The 19,980-nt window shown below is 47.2% G+C and overlaps 1 protein-coding gene across 1 annotated transcript in view; it reads right to left on the reverse strand.

The window, feature by feature from the left end:
* Positions 1-10,699, reverse strand: part of GPR107 (G protein-coupled receptor 107) — a 315,329-nt gene extending 304,630 nt beyond the window's left edge. Inside the window, exon 1 of the mRNA XM_078646219.1 lies at positions 10,529-10,699. Within this exon, the coding sequence (XP_078502345.1) occupies positions 10,529-10,651 (123 nt within the window). The 5' untranslated portion in view covers positions 10,652-10,699. The remainder of the gene's footprint in view (positions 1-10,528) is intronic.
* Positions 10,700-19,980: the final 9,281 nt, after the last annotated feature.

Raw genomic sequence — 19,980 nt, forward strand, 5'->3', positions numbered from 1 at the left:
GTGGGTTCAAGGCCATGAACTTAGTTATGCTAGTATTTATTTTAAGGCCTCCATTTCCACAAAACGTCTGACTTTGTCCAAGAAAGCTTGGAGATCCAGAGCAGTAACGCGTCATCAGCAAACATCAGCACTGACGTCCACCACTTTGGGGGCATCGTTCTGACAGCCACACACCACCACACCAGACCGTTTATAGGCAAACAAAACAAAGTGGGAGCAATGACACAGCCCTATCTGACCCCACAGTTAATAGGAATTTTTTCAGACAGGTCCCCATGGTTATTCCATCTGACTTGGGCGCAAGTGTCAGTGTATAAAGTTATCAATATATGTACGAGATCTTCTGGGATATATTGCCCAAGGACTTCCCACAGGCATTCCCTTGGGACTAGATCAAATGCAGCCTTCGGGTCCATAAAGGCCACAAAAAGGTGATATTTTTCGAGCAGAATGTATTTCCAATATATAGTTGAAAACTGAAGTACCTGATCCATTGTACTTATTTCCTCACGAAACCCAGCATGGAAGTCCGCCAATTTTTGGCTGTCTTCCATATATTGGTCTGGAGGTGGGCGAGGACATGCCAGACTAAAATCATTTATGAAATGTCAATTAAGCTAATCGGCCTGTAATTCCCAGGTTCTCTCACTCGTCTTGTGTATAGGGACAATAATTGCTACTTTCTACGACTCAGGGATGGTCCCACCTGCACCCCCCCCACCCACCCCACCCCCCCCAACTAAAGATTTAAAGAGGGCTTCCAGGTATGGTATCCATATAGCTAGATCAGAGAGAAACAAGTCACTTGGTATGTTGTCGGGCCAGACAAAATGCACCGAAGAGCAACAGCTGGGTGTAGGCATCACCCGTAAACAATTTATATACTCAGTGGTGTCCATGGATGTTATGGTAGAAAATTAACCGTTCTTTGTAAAGGGAGAGGGCGTGAGCAACCCACAGGTCAGTAGGACAAAAGCGTGAGGCAGAGAAACACTTGAGCGACTACCAAATGCAATAATTTTCCAGAAAGCTTGGGTCTCTTTCCTGGCCAAAGATGCAGGAAGGTCAATCCACTGGGCCTCCTCCCGGTCTCGCTTTGCAGTCATTAGGATTGACTCGCAAAACTTCCTAGTGATTTTTAACTCCGTTTTGTTGATTGACCCAGCGGAATCGATCAACACCTTCTTGGCCACTCTGCATGAGTTTGAGAACCAAGGGCAAGAAATATTTGGGCTGGTTGCCAGCTTGGAGCAAGTTGTAAAGAATGATCAGATTTTTTTCACCATCTTCAGGTATAGGGCAAAAATTAGCCTATCAAGGGGAAACCTATCGTAAGCCTTGAAGAAATCAACAAAAGCTTGATAAATCCCCACTCAGTAACATACCATTGTTAATTGGGTCTCGCCAAATTACATTTTTGAGGTTGCAATAAGGGTGCTGAGTGAGACTCAAGTTTACAGTTCTGAGGGGCAGGCAAGACGTCAGCAAGGAGTTCGACAGGTAAAGCACTGTGACCGCTATCAGGTCGAAGTACAACCTTTATGTCGCTTAAGAAAGACCACAATCTTCGATCCATAAAAAATGTAGTCAATATGACTAAAGGATCTGCCCTGCCTAAAGGTAGGAATAGCAGAATGGTCCGAAATAGAGTGGCCATTGGTTGCCCTTAAGCCATATTCTAAAGTCAAATTAAGTAGCTGATTAGTGACCGTTGAACACTTTTATACAGGATTTGCCAGCAGCTCATGGATTGCTCATCCTCTGGTAGAGAACGCGAGCAGCTCGAACGGTTCAAAATGGTTATTGCAATCTCCAGCTCGTATCACAGGCCAATCCTGCTTCATATCACATCTCATACCAGTTCCAGGTGGTTAGTGTTTAGCAGCCTTTCTTTAGAGAGCAGAGGTTGCTGGGTACTACAATAGTAGCCACTGGCCAATGAATTGCTTAAAAATCCAGTTATAAAGGGGCTGCTGAGGTTTAGGAAGATGACGTTTTCCCTCTATGTTTTAGTTTAAGGCATTCCAAAGCTTAGGACCCTAGCTCAACTGATCAACATCTGTGAATTTTAGTTTGCCTGCATAATTGTGTGGAGAATCTGCTTTTCTCTGGCAACTCATTTTATTTGTACAGCAGTCAATTGGGCCATAACCTTCACCTACCTTGAACGCAACCCCTCCCCTCTTAATGTCATCGCCATTCATAGCAAAAACAAAAAAAGTGTATAAACAAAAGCTAACCCGAGGCTGAAAACGTCACCAATCTATTCTAGAATCTGCAACAGCAATTCAAAAGAAACCATGATTTACCTACTCATGCTGGTAAAACCAGGGCAAATCACGCTCAAGATCAACATAATGCCTTCCATGAAAGTGTAAACCTAGAGTAAATTATTTAAAATCCAAAAACTCACTGGAACACCAACATGGCATACTAACAGCAGCAGAAGCATAAACAAGAGACTGAAAACAAAGCTATTCGGAGTTCCATGTAATATTTAAATAAGATACCTAAATATAGTCCTGAGTCAATATGAAAGGCATTAAAAAGGTGCACTACCTTTTGATGTTAACTGGACTCACCAGGCACAAAGACAGAAAGGCTGGTATCCTTTCAGAAGCTGGGGAGTTAAGAGGGGTGACTTAGAACCACATTATTACAGGCAAGTGGAAAAAAAGAGTTAAGGATCCATTGTTCACTGCACAAGGACCAACTGAAGCCTGGATATCACCACCAAAATGAAACCCAAGTCCCTGTTTGACTTCTGCCTGTTTTCTATTTCAGTCTTGGACACACTGGAGAACCTATGTAAGCTTTGTGGACAACACATCCCAGAATGCACTGTCAAGTATTCAGAGACCTAGTACCCATTGTAGTGAGTAGTCGTGTTTTTTCACAGCACTGGATTCTCTCTTTTAGGGCTTGAGAGGAATGGGAATTGCAAACAGCTGGGACTAGTTTTGTGCAGCCCTATCATGTAACTCAGCCCTGGTTTTCTGCAACCTGGGACTGCTTATAATGTACACATACATAGGTTGATTCATTATGTGGCGTGTAGTGGCTGGACCAACTATATATATCCAAACAACAATTGCCAGACGCGCTCTCCTTTGTAAACAGTTTAACACATCTACCTACTACGAATGTGCAAACTGAATGTGAATAAACAATAACATTCTTTATCAATGCCAATGAACAAGCACAAAAACATACGGTGCACATTATACTGATTAAATGACATTCACTAAATGAGAAGGAAAGTAGTAAGAAACAACTGTGACAGAATCCGTTCACATAAGCCAAATCACAATTTTTAGGTCGAGCCTGGGTAACGAATGAGCTAGTCTGCGAGGCATGCTGAATTCAGACTTGAAACTCCGGCCATGTTTTCAATTGGCTCCTGTTACTGTCCTTTCTAAATCATTGCTTTTCATTCATGAATACGCTTAGCACTCCCTCCTTGGTACCACCTTGCCTGCATTTGTAACTTCCCATGAGGAATGGACTTTTTAGGTCGAGCCTGGGCAGCACAGGCCCTGCTCTGATGCTCCGCCCATTCTTCATTGGATGGTGCCTTTGTCCTGTGTAAAATGTTGGCTTCTGATTCAGCAATCGACTTGTTAGTCCCTCCTTAGTACCACCTTGTCTTCATTTGTAATCTCCCATGAGGACTTGCCCTTTTACTTTGGTCGTTACACCGTCTGTGCTATTTACTCTGTAAGCACTATTTTCTTTAATGGGTTTTGCCCTACTGCAGGCACACCGTGCTTTCCTTATATTCAGCGAGCCATGCACGCTTTCACTTTCCAAGCAGCATGGACAATGGCGCCCACTTGTTTACAATGCAATAGGTCTCGCATTTAGGAGACTTTAAGCTATTGGCATTGTAAATGACAATAGCTTAAACTCTCACAAATGCGACACCTATTGCTTTACATAGATTTTTTATTTTGAGCCTAGCGTTGCAGCGCGCATGCGCTGCTCGCTCTACGAGCCATGCTGTAGTAGTGTATGTTGCGGAAGTGCTGTGGAAGCCTCGCCCACATTTGTAATTGGCTGGTGTCAATGTCCTTAGTAAACGCTAGCTTCCGATTCATTATGAGGCTTGATAGTCTCGCCTCGGTACCGCCTTGTCTCCATTTGTTGCTGCCCATAAGGGCTGGACCTTTTACTTCGCTCCTAACATAGCATGCTTTATCTAGTGGGTGAGCACTATTTACTTTATTGACAATGGTGGCTGCCCTACTGCAAGCACAACGTGCTTTGGTGCATTCTTTACTCACCCCACCTCCCTCCCGTTGTTCGTGCCTTCTCCCCCCCCCTCCCATTGTCCGTGCCTTCAAATAACCCCCGCCGCCCCTCCCGTTGCCGTCATACCTACCATGCCTTCGTACTCAAGCTGTCCATGCTGCCCCCCCCCGTTGTCCGGGATCACTACCATTTGCAAAGCAACAGGTCTGGCGTATATGCGTGCCTTATTGCATTGTAAATGCTTGTTTATTTATCGAAGTCTGCTTTGCTTTTGTACTTTTTTTTTATTTAACACGTGTTTTATATTTTTCCCTATATAAGACTCGGGGTGCGGCCCCCATAGGCTGATGTGAAGACAGTGTCTCAGTAAGACTCCGGGGGAAACAGCAGCTGAGATTGAATGAAACACTCATGCATGCTTGGTGACAGTCTGACTTCTCCCTGCGAGCCACAAGCATGATTGAAGCCTGCACCTCTTCAGAGGTTTAAACCGATCGCCATTCCTTGTGGGGCATGTGTCACACAGAGGTGTGTGGGCTGCCTGACTTTCTGATATTTTATCAATGGTTTCCTGCCACAGATCACATTTCTGACTTATTAGCGAATTTTATTTTTACTTGTATTTTCCTGGCCCTTGCCTTCGTTAAGAGGTAACTCCCTGCCCGAGGTAAACTCTGATGAAAGATCATACAAATCTCTCTTGGGCCATAATTTAATCTAATGTGTCGATCTGACTGAATCCTTCCACGGCATCTGAATCACACATATATACCAAATTTGCTGCACAGGCGGAAAAAATGTCTATGTTGAGTAATTTCATAACATTTCTAACCTGCCGTTTATTAGGAAAACAGAAAATTGAATGGACAGTTGTACAGCATTGTGTGTGGGTGGATAAACGTCAAACTGTTGGTGAGTGAGTGCACTAACAATCTGAGGGCAGGTGATCACATCCTACACACCTTTTTCCAGCACCAGGCGTTAATTTAAAAAACATTGGTGCAGTCTGGGAATTGTAGTCTTGGCTCTGGTCTATTGAACAAGTTGGACTAACACACTTGAAAAACAGTCATTTGTAAAAGGAAACCCCAGACTGGAGGTGCTGATGACAGAGTCACCCGGTACCCCCTACTTCTAGTACTAGAAACATGTTCATTTTGTTTGCACCTCCTTGGGTTAAGCGATGGGATGTTGCAGGACGTACCAGGGTCAGATTCCAGAGGAGGCTATTAAATGTCCTAAGAGGTTGCTGCTTCTTAAAGGCCTCTAGGTTGATGGAAGAGTCATTCATGCAGGTGCCAGGGCTCTTCTCCAAACCTTCTGGCCTACCATCCTAATCCAGAATTGGCAAGCACCTTTGGAAGATCCTCGTTTTTAACCCCTTCGCTGCTCGGGGTATTTCCCCGCTGTGCTGGGGGGCGGGGGCGCGTACAGCGCCTCCATGCTTATGACGAGGTCAGCTCGTCATGAGCCACGGCGCTCCGGTGCTCATGACGAGCTGAGCTCGTCATGACCGCGTCCGTTCCAATGGAACGTTCAGCACAGCAGGGGAATCAGCCCAGCCTGCGAGCGTTCCACGATACGGGCGCGGTCATGACGAGCTCAGCATGAGCACCGGAGCGCCGTCGCTCATGACGAGCTGAGCTCATCATGAGCATGCAAGGAGTTAAGAACGACCTGTCCATATGTATCACTCCAGAAGTCAGACTCCAGAGGATACCTGTAAGAAAACAAGCTTTTTTCAGTCCCCCCCCCCTTTTAGACTACTAAATTCTGGATTTTTACAGACTGTGCACCGAAGCCTGCTAAAAATGCCCCGTTGCCAGTGCCCTTAGCCCAAAACGTGTGTGAATTGATAACCCCAATTGACAAGGACTATACCTCCCCCTATAAGCCCCTAGTATATGGTATCCAGGTCATGGGTGGTAAAAGGACCCCAGGGCTTGCAGCACTGTTGGTGCCACGCTGGGTGGCCCCTGGAATATTGAAAGCAGGCTTGCCATTGCAGTCCGCAGTAGCAGTGCAAACTGCTCAAACTCTACTTTGCTCTCATCATGTGTGACAAAGTCAATATACGGTCTTTGAAATGTCAAGCACCCCTAAGGAAGGCCTCTAAAGCCCAGGAGGCAGGCTGCATTTTCTTAAAGGTGTGAACACGTACGTGCAAGCCTATATGTCCCTCTAGTGCCCTTTACAATTAAAGGACACTATAAGTGATAGATGGTCCATGGGATAACATGGACTGTCATCCGGGCAAACCCGAGTTTGGCAGCTCCATTATGGCACTGCTTAAATACGTTACTTTTTGGTATCGAACAATCTGCCTTCTCACCTCGGACACGAATCTTGTGCCTGGAGCGATGTAGCATGCACCCAGGTTGCTACCTTAGAGGTTGCACTCCTGGTTGCCCCAGTTTTCCGGTGCTCTGGCTGGCCACCCACGCTTGCTGCCACCAAGACAGGATTCTGACGTCTTACCAAGCAATGTGAACACTCCCAGTAGTCGGGAACAAAGGCCTGGGCATGAAGGAGATCATGTCTCCCCTCTTAGGCTGGGTAGGGAAGGGGCACATCAAGGTGGTGAGCTTCAAAGGCTCCTCCTCGGATATGCATCCAGAATGCCTCCCAAAACAAGGAATGCCATTCCTCTCCCCCAGGAACACTGGCAGCTAAACGGGTGGGAAAATGAGGTAGTCAGGTGACATACACCCTCAGAAGGCTAGTCGCATCTCTAGAAGGGGCTACCTGGTCTGTACAGCAGAGGAAGACTTCTGCCATTTTTAAAAGTGGTAGAAATAGCGGGTTCTGGGTAGAAAAGGTGAACTACACCACCAGATGTGGTCATTTCAGGGGTGGATTATCTGCTGGGGCTAATAGCCCATTGGCCACTTGCACCCACACCCCTAAATATAGGATTTAAGGGCCACTTCCGACACCATAACCTCAGTTCTGAACAATCTGCAAAGAGACCCGAGTCTATGACAACAGGACTTGCACAAAGCAAAAGAAGGCTACTCTGCACCTATGGCAATGCTCTTGGAACTGCATGAACGCGACTCATCCTAGGCTAAAGGTTGGTTCCCACAGACAAAGAGAGCCCAGTGAAAGCCATTTACAACCTCAGACTCCCTTAGACTAGTTCCCTGCAAACAGCAGGTAAATCAACACTCCAAATCAAAAGAATCGCTGGAAATCAGGCCCTATGAGGAATTGCCCAGAAGTAGATGGAAAAGTGCATTGCGGGACCTGTAGTCCTACCTTTAACAAAGTTTCAGGTTACTTCTGTGTTCCTCCTGAGGCTGAAGCGCCCCGTTTCCTGCAACTGACCCCTTCACTCAACGCTGTACCTAGAGGATACTCCATAAAACCTTCATCTGAAGTCAGCGGTGCCATGGTTGTTGACATTTTGCACCCTGTTCTCCCACAGCACCATTTAAGCAGTAAAAGCAGCTTCCCCGCGGCTCCCGCTCTGCAACTTGACAGCCTGAACACCATTGCACCTGGGCTCCATGGGTCAGGTAAAATTTAACCGACTGTCGTGGCCCGGTTCAGGGACACGCCTCACCTTTACCCTACAAGGGTTTCACGCAACTTGACCTGCAAGTGACCGATTGTCACTAGTGGTTTTTACCATTGACCGCTATGATAAAGTTTCACTGTATTAATATGCACTGAATTTTCATCGTTTCTAAAATCCATAACCCCAGTTTCATTATCTGACTTCATTTGTTTTTGATGTCTACATTAAGATAAAAATCCGCTTTACTGTTCTAAAATGTTGTCAGATTTCTTTCACATCATGTCAAGTACTTAACATCCATGTTGGTACTCTGAAAGGCTTAACACAAGTTCCTCTATTAAAGCCTAACTGCTCTTTGCCACGCTACCAGGACTGAGCTATGGATTTATGAATGTGAATCCAAGGACCATCTTTAGAGGTTTGTGATAGCTTTGCATGGTGAAGCATAACCAGCATCATTAATAATACTCCACTTTCCTACAGGTACTCCACTGTTGAAACAGAATCCGGTCCCTCATCGTCCCTCCTCTGCACTGGTCCTGTTTACCCAACACTGCAGGATCCCATGTTGCTTTTTATCTAGGTTTGCACGCCATACACACCATGAAATGGGTATAAATCCTATGACTTTCTGTGTAAAAAAAAAAAAAAAGCAAGGTAAAACCACCTTCGTCGATGGGGCAAATACTGAAAATAGAAATATGCCACTGCACATCACCAGAAGTGAAAACCGGAAAGCAGGAAAAATACTTTTCACCATAAACTTAATGGGAGAAGCAATGTACAGAACGCCATTTAAATATCACCTCAAGTAATCATGTACTTATTTTGTCTTACTTGTGAGGCCATTAAAGCATTTATACACTGATATATGCTTCACAACAGAAGCCTACTAACCACAAAATAGCCAAAACCCACAGGATCACGCCCCACCCATGTAAACAAATCTCCTCTCCCACTGGAGCATTTCAATCCAGGGCCATGTTCTCCCCCTTGTCCCCTCCACTGTGGTGCCCATAGTGCCCTATCGTCTTCTGCATGAGGGTCTCTAGCATGGCCCTTCACAGACACAAGCACCACTCATGTCCACAGGCCCCCTCCCACCCAGAATGTACCAGGACACCTTCGCATTGGGCTCCCCCACAAAGGTCTCCTCTCCCCTGAGGTCTAGAAAGGTTCATTTCCCCGGTCTCCTCTCCCCAGTCTGCATTACTAGAAGACAACGCTTTAAGGAGTATCCATCCCAAATAGGCAACCTGCAAGGGCGGAGACAGGAGTTAAAGAGCTCCAAAGGAGTGTCAAGACAAATCTTGATAATTTGTGATCTTTCGCGGAAAAAATTCCAGAGGGCAGTTAAGTCTTATGCAAAAGTGTTTTATGCAGTTTCTGCGATACCGAGACTTTCTCTTGGGTGAGCAACATCAAGTTACAGCCAACACGTTTCGCCCCTTTACATGGCCATCCGTACGGGGCTTCCTCAGGGCTGCACAATAAATGTGGCAAAAGTATGCGGTATATACAGTGTGACAGAATAGTGGTTATAAAGTCACTGGTATGTTTTAAAAGACCATATGTGCAGTATTTACATTGTAGGAAAAAATACAGAACATAGAACATATTACAACGGGTCAAGACTGATTTGCATATGGCCATGTCTGAACTGGAGTGGCATGGTGAGCAAAATAACGATGGACTAAACCCAGATCAGTGACTGGGGGTGAATGTTTTGCCATTGTGCAACATTCCGTCCATCACCTTGTGTGTTTTTCTGTTTGCCCTATGTGGGAAGGGTATGCCCAGACATGAGTGTGAGTCTCTTGCTCACTTTGCCACTGGATTCAAGCTATCCTGGCTGCAGACAGCTGATAGCCAGAAACCGGTCCTAGAATGCTTGATTCCGGTCCAGGAAAGACATGGCTTGGCAGTTCGGTCTGGACTGTTCCCATGAGGCACAGAGTCAAGGCTGATTTGCATATGGCCATGTCTGAACTGGGGTGGCTTGGTGAGCAAAATAACGATGGATTAAACCCAGATCTGTGACTGGGGGTGAATGTTTTGCCATTGTGCAACATTCCGTCCATCATCTTGTGTGTCTTGCTGTTCACCCTATGTGGGAAGGGTATGCCCAGACGTGGGTCCTGTGCTCACTGGAGTCAAGCTATCCTGGCTGAAGACAGCTGATAGCCAGAAACCGGTCCTAGGATGCTTGTTTCCGGTCCAGGGAAGACATGGCTTGGCAGTTCGGGTTGGACTGTAACCCATGAGGCACAGGGTCAAGGCTGATTTGCATATGGCCATGTCTGAACTGGGGTGGCAGAGTGGGCTAAAGAATGGTGATAGATTAAACCCAGATCTGTGACTGGGGGTGAATGTTTTGCCATTGTGCAACATTCCGTCCATCATCTTGTGTGTTTTGCATATTACAATGTATACATGATGTCAATATCGGTAATCTCACGGTGCATGTGGTGGGTAAACTGTTCAGACGTTGACAGGAGGTTAAAGGGCGACGGTCTGCAGGGGGTCCAGACTCACCTGCGAGGCTGAGGCACCTGCCAGCCCCCGCCGGGCCGGATCACGGCTGTATGGTGATGGGCAGAGCCCGAGCTGGTGACAGTCCTTCCCTTCGCTGGGGACCCATCCTTGGCCCCCGGGGGAGGGGCGGGGACCCCCCCACCAGGGCCCCCCTTCACCCTCCCAGGTCTCCGCAGGACTCTCCCCCTCCCCAGGCCCCTCACCGGTCTCTCGCCCCCTTACCTGCAGGCTGAGGTGGTGCTTGCGCCCCCACGCCCCGCGCAGCAGCAGCAGCAGCAGGCCCAGGAGGAGCCCCCCGAGGGGGGTCCCGCAGCCCCGGCCGCCGCTCACTGCCCCGCTCGCCATCTTCAGAACAGCTTCAGCGCGGCTCACTTCCGGGATCACGAGGCAAACGGAAGCGTACGCGCGACGCGCTGACAGGTCCCGCCCTCAGATCTGGGCCGCGTCTAGCCAATAAGGAGAGTTTATGGACTTCCAAGATGGCCGCTGTCTGCACCCCGAGCGCCAGGCAGCGGGCAAACCAGAGCTAAGGGATAACGCATCAAACAGTTTAAGAGATGTTCGCCTGGCCCTAACATGGCCGTCGGCCACAAGACCTTACCTGCTCCGCTGTGTATGAGCATTTTTGTGACGTGCCCCCCTCGCCTTCTTCCCAAACCCATTTATATGACATCTAAATAAGTGTCACATGGTGAGGTTCCGCTATATTCTAAGAATCCATCCATGCATTGAAATCTTTCCAATTTTTTTCAAATCTGTTATCTTAATTCGTACGTTTTAATGCACTCGTTTTTGTTATTTCATGTTAATAAATATTTTAGAAACGAGGGAAAGATGGAAAGATTAATATGGGTACAATTTAAGAGAATAAATTGAGAACTAACTCTTTTAATGAACGGCTGTAACTTTAGGAGACCCACTCCAATATGGCGGATGGCCCAGGCTCCCAGGAGGAGGCGGCTTAGCGCATGACGTCAGTGGCTCCGCCCCTTTTCCTTGTTTGTTTTGCCACGTGAGTGCTTGGACAGTGCACATAGACTGAGGAGAGGGCATTCCTGTCAGTGGAGGCCCATCCCTGCAGCTGTGCACCTGGGGAGGGTTGGGTGGCCTGGCCTCCCTGTCGTCCAACGGTGTCATTTACTACTTGTCAACCTTTTGGTTTGCGAACAGGGCCAAGTACAGTTCATCTGTGTCCCTTGTCCTGTTCCAGGTTTTTGGGTTTATTTTATGTTTTTTATTTTTTGTGTTTTTAGGTCGAGCCTAGGCAGTGCATGCACTGTTTCTACTGCATTTATTGATTTGATTTATTTAATGCAGTTTTATGTAGCACAAAATTTTCCCAAACGTGTCGGAGCGCTTTACAAAAGAAACAGGTAAGTTACAAATGGTACACAGGATATACTAAACACGCTAACAAGTTACATATATACAGTTACAAAGGTACAAAAGATAGTCTGAGCACGTTAACAAGTTACATACATGCAGTTACAATGCAACAAGTTGCATATTTATATTGTAAAAAATAAAAGGTGTAAGCGTTAGGTTAAAACAGGAGTAAAATACATATTTACAAAATTGGCCTCATGAGAGTGCTAGATGGCCGTAAGGGTCAAGAAATGGGTTGAATTATTCCAGGAAGTGCCTTTGGAGGAGGAGAGTTTTAAGATCTGGTTTGAAGGCCGGTAAGAGGTGGTGGTTCGGAGGGATGGAGGAACTGAGTTCAAGATTCTGGCCGCATTACCAGAGAACGATTGAGCTTTAAACTTTCCCTTTTGAAGGTAGGAGGTTCGAGCAGTAAGTTTTCCGCTCCGCATTGCGTGAAGATCTAGAGCCTCCTGAGACTTTGAGTTTATTAGTCAGCTAGCTTTGGGTGGAGGTGTGCAAGGCTTTGTGGGTGAATCAGGCAGGCTTGTATATTGACCTTGCTGCGATAGGAAGCCAGCGAAGAGACAGCAGTATGGGTGTGATGTGATCATTTCGTTTAGTCCCATATTCGAAGCGAGCTGCTGAGTGAAGGATGGATTTTAGAGGGGAAAGGTGGGATTTGAGGCGGCTAGCAAGGAAAAGTTGCAGTAGTCCAATCTGGAAAGAACCAATGATTGGACCAAGGTTTTTAGGTCTTGTTCAGGTAGGAAGCGCTGACAGGGGACTTTTTTGTAGATGGCACTATCATGACGCACGCAGATTTCGCACGAACACATCAGACCCCTTCACCGCTGTTTTTACTGCATGCACAAGTGACACGGTATATTACCAAGACCTGGGCGCAGACCGGCACAGAGCCACCTACGAACCCACTTCTCACTATGCAATATTTAATGGGGACCGAAAGTCACTTAACGAGATGGCTCACACATGGCATACGATCTGACAGGGCGATCTCCCTACAACCTACCTGGGAGCGCTGGGAGCAAGATTTAGGCCGGGTGCTCAGAGACAAGGAATGGGAGAAGGTACCGAAGTTCCCCAACAAGGTGCCAAGAAACCCTAAATTTAAATTTATTCAATTAATGATCGTGCATAGAGCGTATCTCACCCCCACCGGCTGCATGCCATGTTTCCGTAGGCGACAGATACGTGCCCCCGGTGCTTGGCTGTGGATGCTGGCCTCCTCCACATGCTGTGGGGCTGCCCTAAACTAGGCTATTACTGGGGGACAATACACAAGGTTCTGGCGGTGATAGCCCCCGGAAGGTCCCAACCCTCCCTATTGTATAGTATACTAGGTCTGGGCCCCACCAAAAAGAAGAAAAGCACCACTACACGTTTCACAGATCTGGCCATTCTCTTGGCTAAAAGAACAATAACGATGAGGTGGAAATCGGCTAGACCGCCTGCACCTGGCGACTGGCATAGAGAGGTACTGCGATGGGGGAAGGCAGAGGGGACAGAACTGCAGAAGGAAGAGCGTAGAGGCCTCCGTAAAACGCACATATCGATGGAATGGAACGCCATACTTATAGGCTTAGAAACATGTGATGTAGCTGAATTGGTGTAGGCAAATGTTGTTAACACAAAATGCTGTGGAATTGATGCTGTAAATGTAGGACCTCACCCATTCGCATTTCCTTTTTTCTTTTCCCCCTTCCCCCCCTCTCTTCCCTCTTCCCCCCCCCTACACCCCCCTCTCTCCCCTCCCCTTCTCCCCCTCTCCCTAGCTCCCCCACCACATGGTCGAAGTGGGAACACGCAGTACGGTGCAGTAGTCGAACACTAAGAGGTCATTGATAATGTAACAGGAGTGTTGGAAGTGAGAGAAACAGCAGATAACCACGCAGTAAGGTGCGGAAAACGAAACCTAAGCGGACAATAATAATGTACCTGGAGTGTCGGAAGTGGGAGGAGCAGCGGGTAATACCGCGAAGACTAGAAATGATTCAGTGCAACTAGAAACACGTGGGTGATCTGTAGAAGTGCTAGGGATGATGTGGGTGGGCGGTTTACGAATTAATACGAGAGTTATGTTACAAAAAAACAAAAAACTGCAATGCTATTCATACTATGTGATATGAGTGTACAGTATACAATGTAATGCAATTTCCACTGAACGAACTGTTGTACATGCTGAGCTGACTATTGCAGAAAATAAAAATATTTATAAAAAAAAGTTCAGGAAGGAAGCGCTGAACCCCCCCAGAGAAAGCACAGTTGGTAGCGTGCATTCTTGGCAATGGTATTGATATGGGACTGTAAGCTGAGCCTTTTGTCTAGGATGACGCCTAGATATTTGGCACTGTCAACAATGATAGGCTTGTTGAGAATGTTCAGATTGTTCATCCAAGATTGGATAGGAGGAGGAGATGGTGAGGTCGAGAGGAGAAGGAATTCTGTTTTGGAAGGATTCAGCATTAGTTGATGCGTCGACAGCCACTGGTGGTTGGCGTTGAGAGTAGTGTTGACGATTGAAATGTCATGAGTGGAGGATACCTTTAGGTAGATGTGTGTGTCATCCGCATATAGGTGATAATGAATCCCAGATTTTTTTAGGAGATTACCCAGCGGTTCAATGTAAAGGTTGAACTGTGTAGGGGCGAGGATCGAACCATGAGGGACGCCTTGTCCAACAGCCATTGAGGTGGAGAGACAATTAGCTATTATGATCATCTGCGATCTGCCTGAGAGGAAATATTCAAACCATTTGAGCACTGTGCCTGCAAAGCCCATTCTTTGCTTTAAAGTGTTCAAAAGAGTGTTGTGATTAACAGTGTCAAAGGCTGCAGATAGGTCAAGAAGGATCAGGAGACAGGATTCACCAGAGTCAAGTACTCGCAGGGCATCATCAATCAATTGAAGTAGGGCTGTTTCGGTGCTGCAGCCTTGGGTAAAACCAGATTGGAATTCATCAAGGAGGGAGTTGACCTTGATATGTTGGGAAAGTTGCTTGGCCACACAACTTTCTGTAATTTTAGCAAGAAAATGGAGGTTGGTGATATGGCGAATGTTGTTGAGATATTTTGCATCAGCAGAGGGTTTCTTAAGAAGTGGAGTAACCTGTCCCGTTTTAAGGGCAGCAGGAAGGGAGCCTCGGTTGAGGAAGAGGTTTATCAGACTGGTCCAGTAGGAGAGTGTGTGAGTGTAAAAGTCAATGGCAATGTCACTGGGGATGGGGTCGATGGAATGGTTAGAGGGTTTAGTTTCTAAAATGCTTTCAAGGAGGGCCGTTTTGGTGATGATGTTAAAGTTCTGCCAAGGGACTAGGGATTTGCGGTCCTCAGGGGGCATGGGATGGGTAACCTAATCCACAAGTGATTTTACTTTTTCATCAAAGAATACTGCACATTCTGCCGCTATCTTGAGTGGGTCGTCAAATATGGTGGGAGAGGGAGGGAGGATGGCGGAATCTAGGAGGATTCTGAAGTGCATCGCTTTTTCACGGAAGATGTGTTTGTAGCAACAGGATCTTGCGAGGCAGAGATTGGATAGATTGGTGGTGGAAGGAGAATGTCTCCATAGTTTCTCAAGGTTCCTCAAGTGTTTTCTTTCTTTGTAGAGGGTTTTATTAAACTACGGAGCAGAAGGAGTGGGTCTTTTCTTTTTACTTTGCAGTGGAGCAACATTATCAATTACAGCTGATAGACTGGTGAGACATTGGGTGGTCAGGTTGTTGACCTCAGAGTAGGGGACTAAGATTGGAAGAGAGCTCAGAGCTGTGGTGCACAAAATGTCCAGGTCAATGTTTTGGAGTTGCGGAAAAATGTAGTAGATCTTTTAGGTTGGCCAAGAGTAACAGAATGAGATAGGCGAAGAAACAAGGGTATGAGGAAGTGGTCAGACCAGTCTACTAGTATAGGATCAACAGCAGTTAGCATATCTACTTAGGCGATAACAGGTTTTGTGTTATGTTGAACAAGATCATTTCCTAAGAGAAAAGTGGCATGCCTGTTGGCCGCGGACTCTTCCGGATTGCCCCAGGGAAGATTAAAGTCACCAATAAAAATCTGTTTGTTACTTTGCGAGTATTGGTCACTCGCAAAGTCAGTGAATTCTTCTGTGAAGGCAGAGCTGTCACCAGGTGGGTGATAGATGGTATGAAACCTGACAGGGGTGTTTTGCAGGATTTGAAGCTCCAGAAAAAGGCATTCAAAGAAGCGGAAAAAGCTTCTGGGAAAAACTTTGAGATGAAGGGAGTTCCTGAAGATAACTGCTACACCTCCCCGACTTTATCTTCTCCATCATTTCTGAGAATGGAATAGTCACTGTGGAGCAGAAGATCAAAAGAAGAATGAGAAGTGTCGTTGAGCCAAGTCTCAGTGAAGAAAACTATATCCAGGCTGTAGAGATGGATGTATGATGATACGACGCGTACCGTCACAACGCGTGCTGTTACAACGCGTTTTTTACAACGCAAGTCGTGACAACGACTTGCGTTGGGGGGGCGCGGATCGAGAATAGTTTAATTTACTGTTCTAACACCAGTCCCCGTGGACACTAGGGAAGGTGTTGGAATAGTAAATAAACTATTCTTAATCCTGTAGCGCCCTCCAGCGCAAGTCGTGGTTACGACTTGCGTTGTAAAGGACTCGTCGTAACAGCACCGCGTTGAAACATCCACGGTGTAAAGGATGTTTCCCCTCTGAGATGACTGGTTTGGTGGGGGAGAGTCAGGGCTTTTAGGGGTGATAGAGATAATGTTCCTTTGAACAGGTGACTGGATTGAAGATGGTCGATGTTTGGTGCGGGTGAAGGAGATGGTTGGCATAGTGCAGAGATTAGTGTTAGCTGGAGAGGAGAAGGTGTGGGGGTGGGAGTAGGAAGAATTGTATCTAGCCAATAAGTTGGAAATGTCAGTTGGTGACAGATTGTGTGAGGCTTTTTTAGGGTGTGGGAGCAGGGTACTCCTTGGGAGTTTGGGGATGTGAGTGCTCGCCAAGGGAAGTAGGGAGTTGGGAAGAGAGGAAAGTTTAGTACTTAGGTGGGGGATGGTAGTTTCAAGCTGGGAGATTGAAGAGATGAGAAGTCCTAGTTTATTTTCTAGGGAAAGCAGAGCTGGAAACAACATGTTAGGTTGTTCAATGGGTTCAGGGGGGTTTCAACTTGAGAGGTAGAGCACAGAGAGGGGGTGGATGTAGGAATATAGAGTGGAGGGAGATTCGTCAAGAGATGTTGAATGGAAGTAATTGTTGGTACAGCTGAGTAGGAGAGCTAATTATCTGGGCATAAATTGAATAAAATAGAAGTATTACCTTCTAGCTGAGGAAGAGAAAGGTGAGGTCTGCAGTGGGAGGACCGGGGGGGGGGGGATAGAAGTGGGTCATATGAAGGCAGAAAGTCAGGGGGGAGAGAAGTGGGAGAGGTGGAGAATGTGCGCAGGCTGGGTATAGTGAGTGTAAGGGGACTGGAAACACGAACGAAAAGGGTGGTGGCCCCTCCTGGTGGTTACAGAAAGTGTAAAGTTCTGCTAGATTAGGTGGAAAGGGGGGTGTTATTAGGGGGTCATAGTTCAAGCAGCATTTCTGGAGTGTTGGGGGTGGAGAGAAATGAAAGGGGTTTTCCCAGGATTCATAAAAAAGGGGGAGGGGGAAGTGGAGAGGGGAGGGTAAGAAGGGAGAGCATAAGGTGGAGAGGTCACTGTGAGAGCTGGGAAGACAGGATGTTGGAAAGATTTATTGGATAGTGGGGTGGTTAACCTAGCGAGGGGGGAGATTTCTGCAGAATTCCAGGCTGGTATAGGGGTGTAGATGAGGGAGCAGGCCATTGGCTGGGAAGAAGTGTTGAGGGTAGCATCCCAGATGATGAAGGTAGGATTGGGGGGAGGTGAAGCACGGGTGAAGGAGGGGAACGGAACTGCCAGGGGTGACAGCTGTGCCCCAAGGGAGGACTGCAAACAGGTGACCTGGAGATTAAGAGGAGGCGAGGGAGAATTGAGGGAGGGGTTAGATGAAGGCTGTGGAATGGTGTTCCGGTGGATAAGGGGAGGCGAGAGAGAATTGAGGAAGGAGTTTGAAGAGGACACTGGAGGGATCGGAATTCCAGGGATGAGGAGCAGGGATGGAAATAGGTGGTAGAAAAGAGAGAGGTAAGTCTCTTTGGCTTGGATCAGGATTTTGCCGTTGTTGTAAAGAGTGATAGTGATTGAGCCATCGAAACAAGCCGAAGGGGAGATTTGTAGTTGGGGCCCTTGTAGGATTGAGGAGGAGGAAGTAACATTGAGGGAGGTTTTGAAAATGGTGGTCCAGGATGAGATGTCGCGGGTGAAGAACATGAGGTTGGTTTTGAGCCTCCCATAACGACCACTGTGGTATTGGTCAACGAAAAGGGAATCACGAAATTGTTCAAGGGTGTTGTGATTGAACCTTTTTGCTGATGCTTTGGACAAAGTGGGGGGTGGGGGGATTGCTCTTGAAACCGTTGACTCCAGGCTTCACTCATATGGACAACATATTTGTAAGATGGAGAGGGTGAAGTGAGGGATATGTAGGGGAAGAAGAGAACGCTACGAATGATGTGAAGGCAAGTAGAAGCAGAAGGAGAAGAAGGCACACTATTAAGGAGAAATTAAGTAAGAAAGGTGATTTGGAGGAGAAGGGAAAGTAGTGAAACCCATTGAAGAAAAGGGCAAGCTGATGTAGCTGAGCCTCCAGGGTAAGAAGCGTAACCGTTGGGGTACATTGCTTCAGCTTATCTTCTGCAGAGTAGGAAGAGGGGGCACAGGGAGAGTCTTAGGGAAAGAACATTGATGCTTGTGACAGTACCACACAATATGCCCACGTGGGAGGTCACAACGTTATGTTATGTTATATTATGTTAGACCGACTTGTATAGTGCAACAGCTGCCTCAGCAAAAAGGCGTCCCGGCGCTTACTACAGGCAGACCGAACACTAGAGCCTAAACTGCAAGAAAAAGATTAGTTTTTATAGCCTTCCTAAACGTCAAATAATTCTCCAGGCAGTTTGCGGATGTGTATTGGGCGGGAATTCCACAGTTTGGCCGGCAAACAGCGGAAAGAGCGTCCCCCAGCATGCATGCGTTTTACCCGCGGAACAACACAAGGCATGACCCCAGAGAGCGCAAGTGGTGATTAGGTGTGTATGGTGCCAGTACGTTGGTCAAAATACTAGAAGAAGAGAGTTTCAAGATTTTAAAAGCCAGGCAGAGAGCTTTAAATTCTATACGCCTGGCTACAGGCTGCCAATGGACACCACACAGGTTTTATATAAAAAATAAGTAGACTCATCACAAGACCGTAAACAACAAAAATACACAACTTGATTTTTTAAGAAGGTAGATTTAAGCTTAGTTCAGTTCAGTACTTAGACATGCCACTCCGCGTCAATGTACCTTAAGTTGCGTTGCGCTTCCATGACAAGCAATGTCGCAGCAATGGGAAATGTGGCAAAGTTCAGATACAAAGAAATAAAGACGTGAAGATCTTCCAGATGCGGCGCGCTTCTCGGGATGCGAGAAACTCTCGGTTCGATGCGTGGATTGCGGCGGCGACACCCTTACGATGCGACGGCAACAGCTCCAGCGGCGACGCTCTTCTCCACGATGCGTGAAGCTTCCGCTCGATGTGACAACTACAGCGGCGGCATCCAAGATGCGATGGCAGCAGCTCCGACGGCGGCACACTTCTCGGGGATGCGAGGTGCTCTTGGTCGATGCGGTGCAACGCGACAGTTCCAGCTGCGATGCGGTGCAGTGCGACAACCACAGCGGCGACACCCTCCTTCTTCGGAGTTGCGACGGCAGCAGCAGCGACGGCGACACGCTTCCTCTTCGTTGCGGCACGCTTCTCTCTGATGCGGCGCAATATGACAGTTCCAGTGGCGACACCCTCCTTTCTCCGCAGTTGCGACGGCAGGCACAGCGACGGCGACGCGCTTCTCCTCATTGAGTCGCGCTTCCAGCTCCTTGCGACACGCAGTTCCTCAGAAGGCCCAAAACAGCAGCAGGCACTTCCACTAGAACTCTGGGGAGCTGGGGGGGAAGTCTGTTGTCCTTGAGACTTCAGCAGGAGGCAAGCTCTTTTCCAAGCCCTTGGAGATCCTTCACAAGTTGAAAGCAAAGTTACTCAAAAGTTCCTTTCTCCTTCCTTTGGCAGTAAGGCAACCACTGCAGGCCAATCCCCCAAGCAGCACTTCATCTCGGGAATAGTCTCTCCTCAGTTTCTTCAGGTTCCTCTCCTCAGTCAAGGTTTCTTCTTGTTGTTCAGAGTGATCTAATTTCATGAGAG

The sequence above is a fragment of the Lissotriton helveticus genome, chromosome 5_1 (genome assembly GCF_964261635.1).
Source record: "Lissotriton helveticus chromosome 5_1, aLisHel1.1, whole genome shotgun sequence".
Lineage (NCBI taxonomy): Eukaryota > Metazoa > Chordata > Amphibia > Caudata > Salamandridae > Lissotriton > Lissotriton helveticus.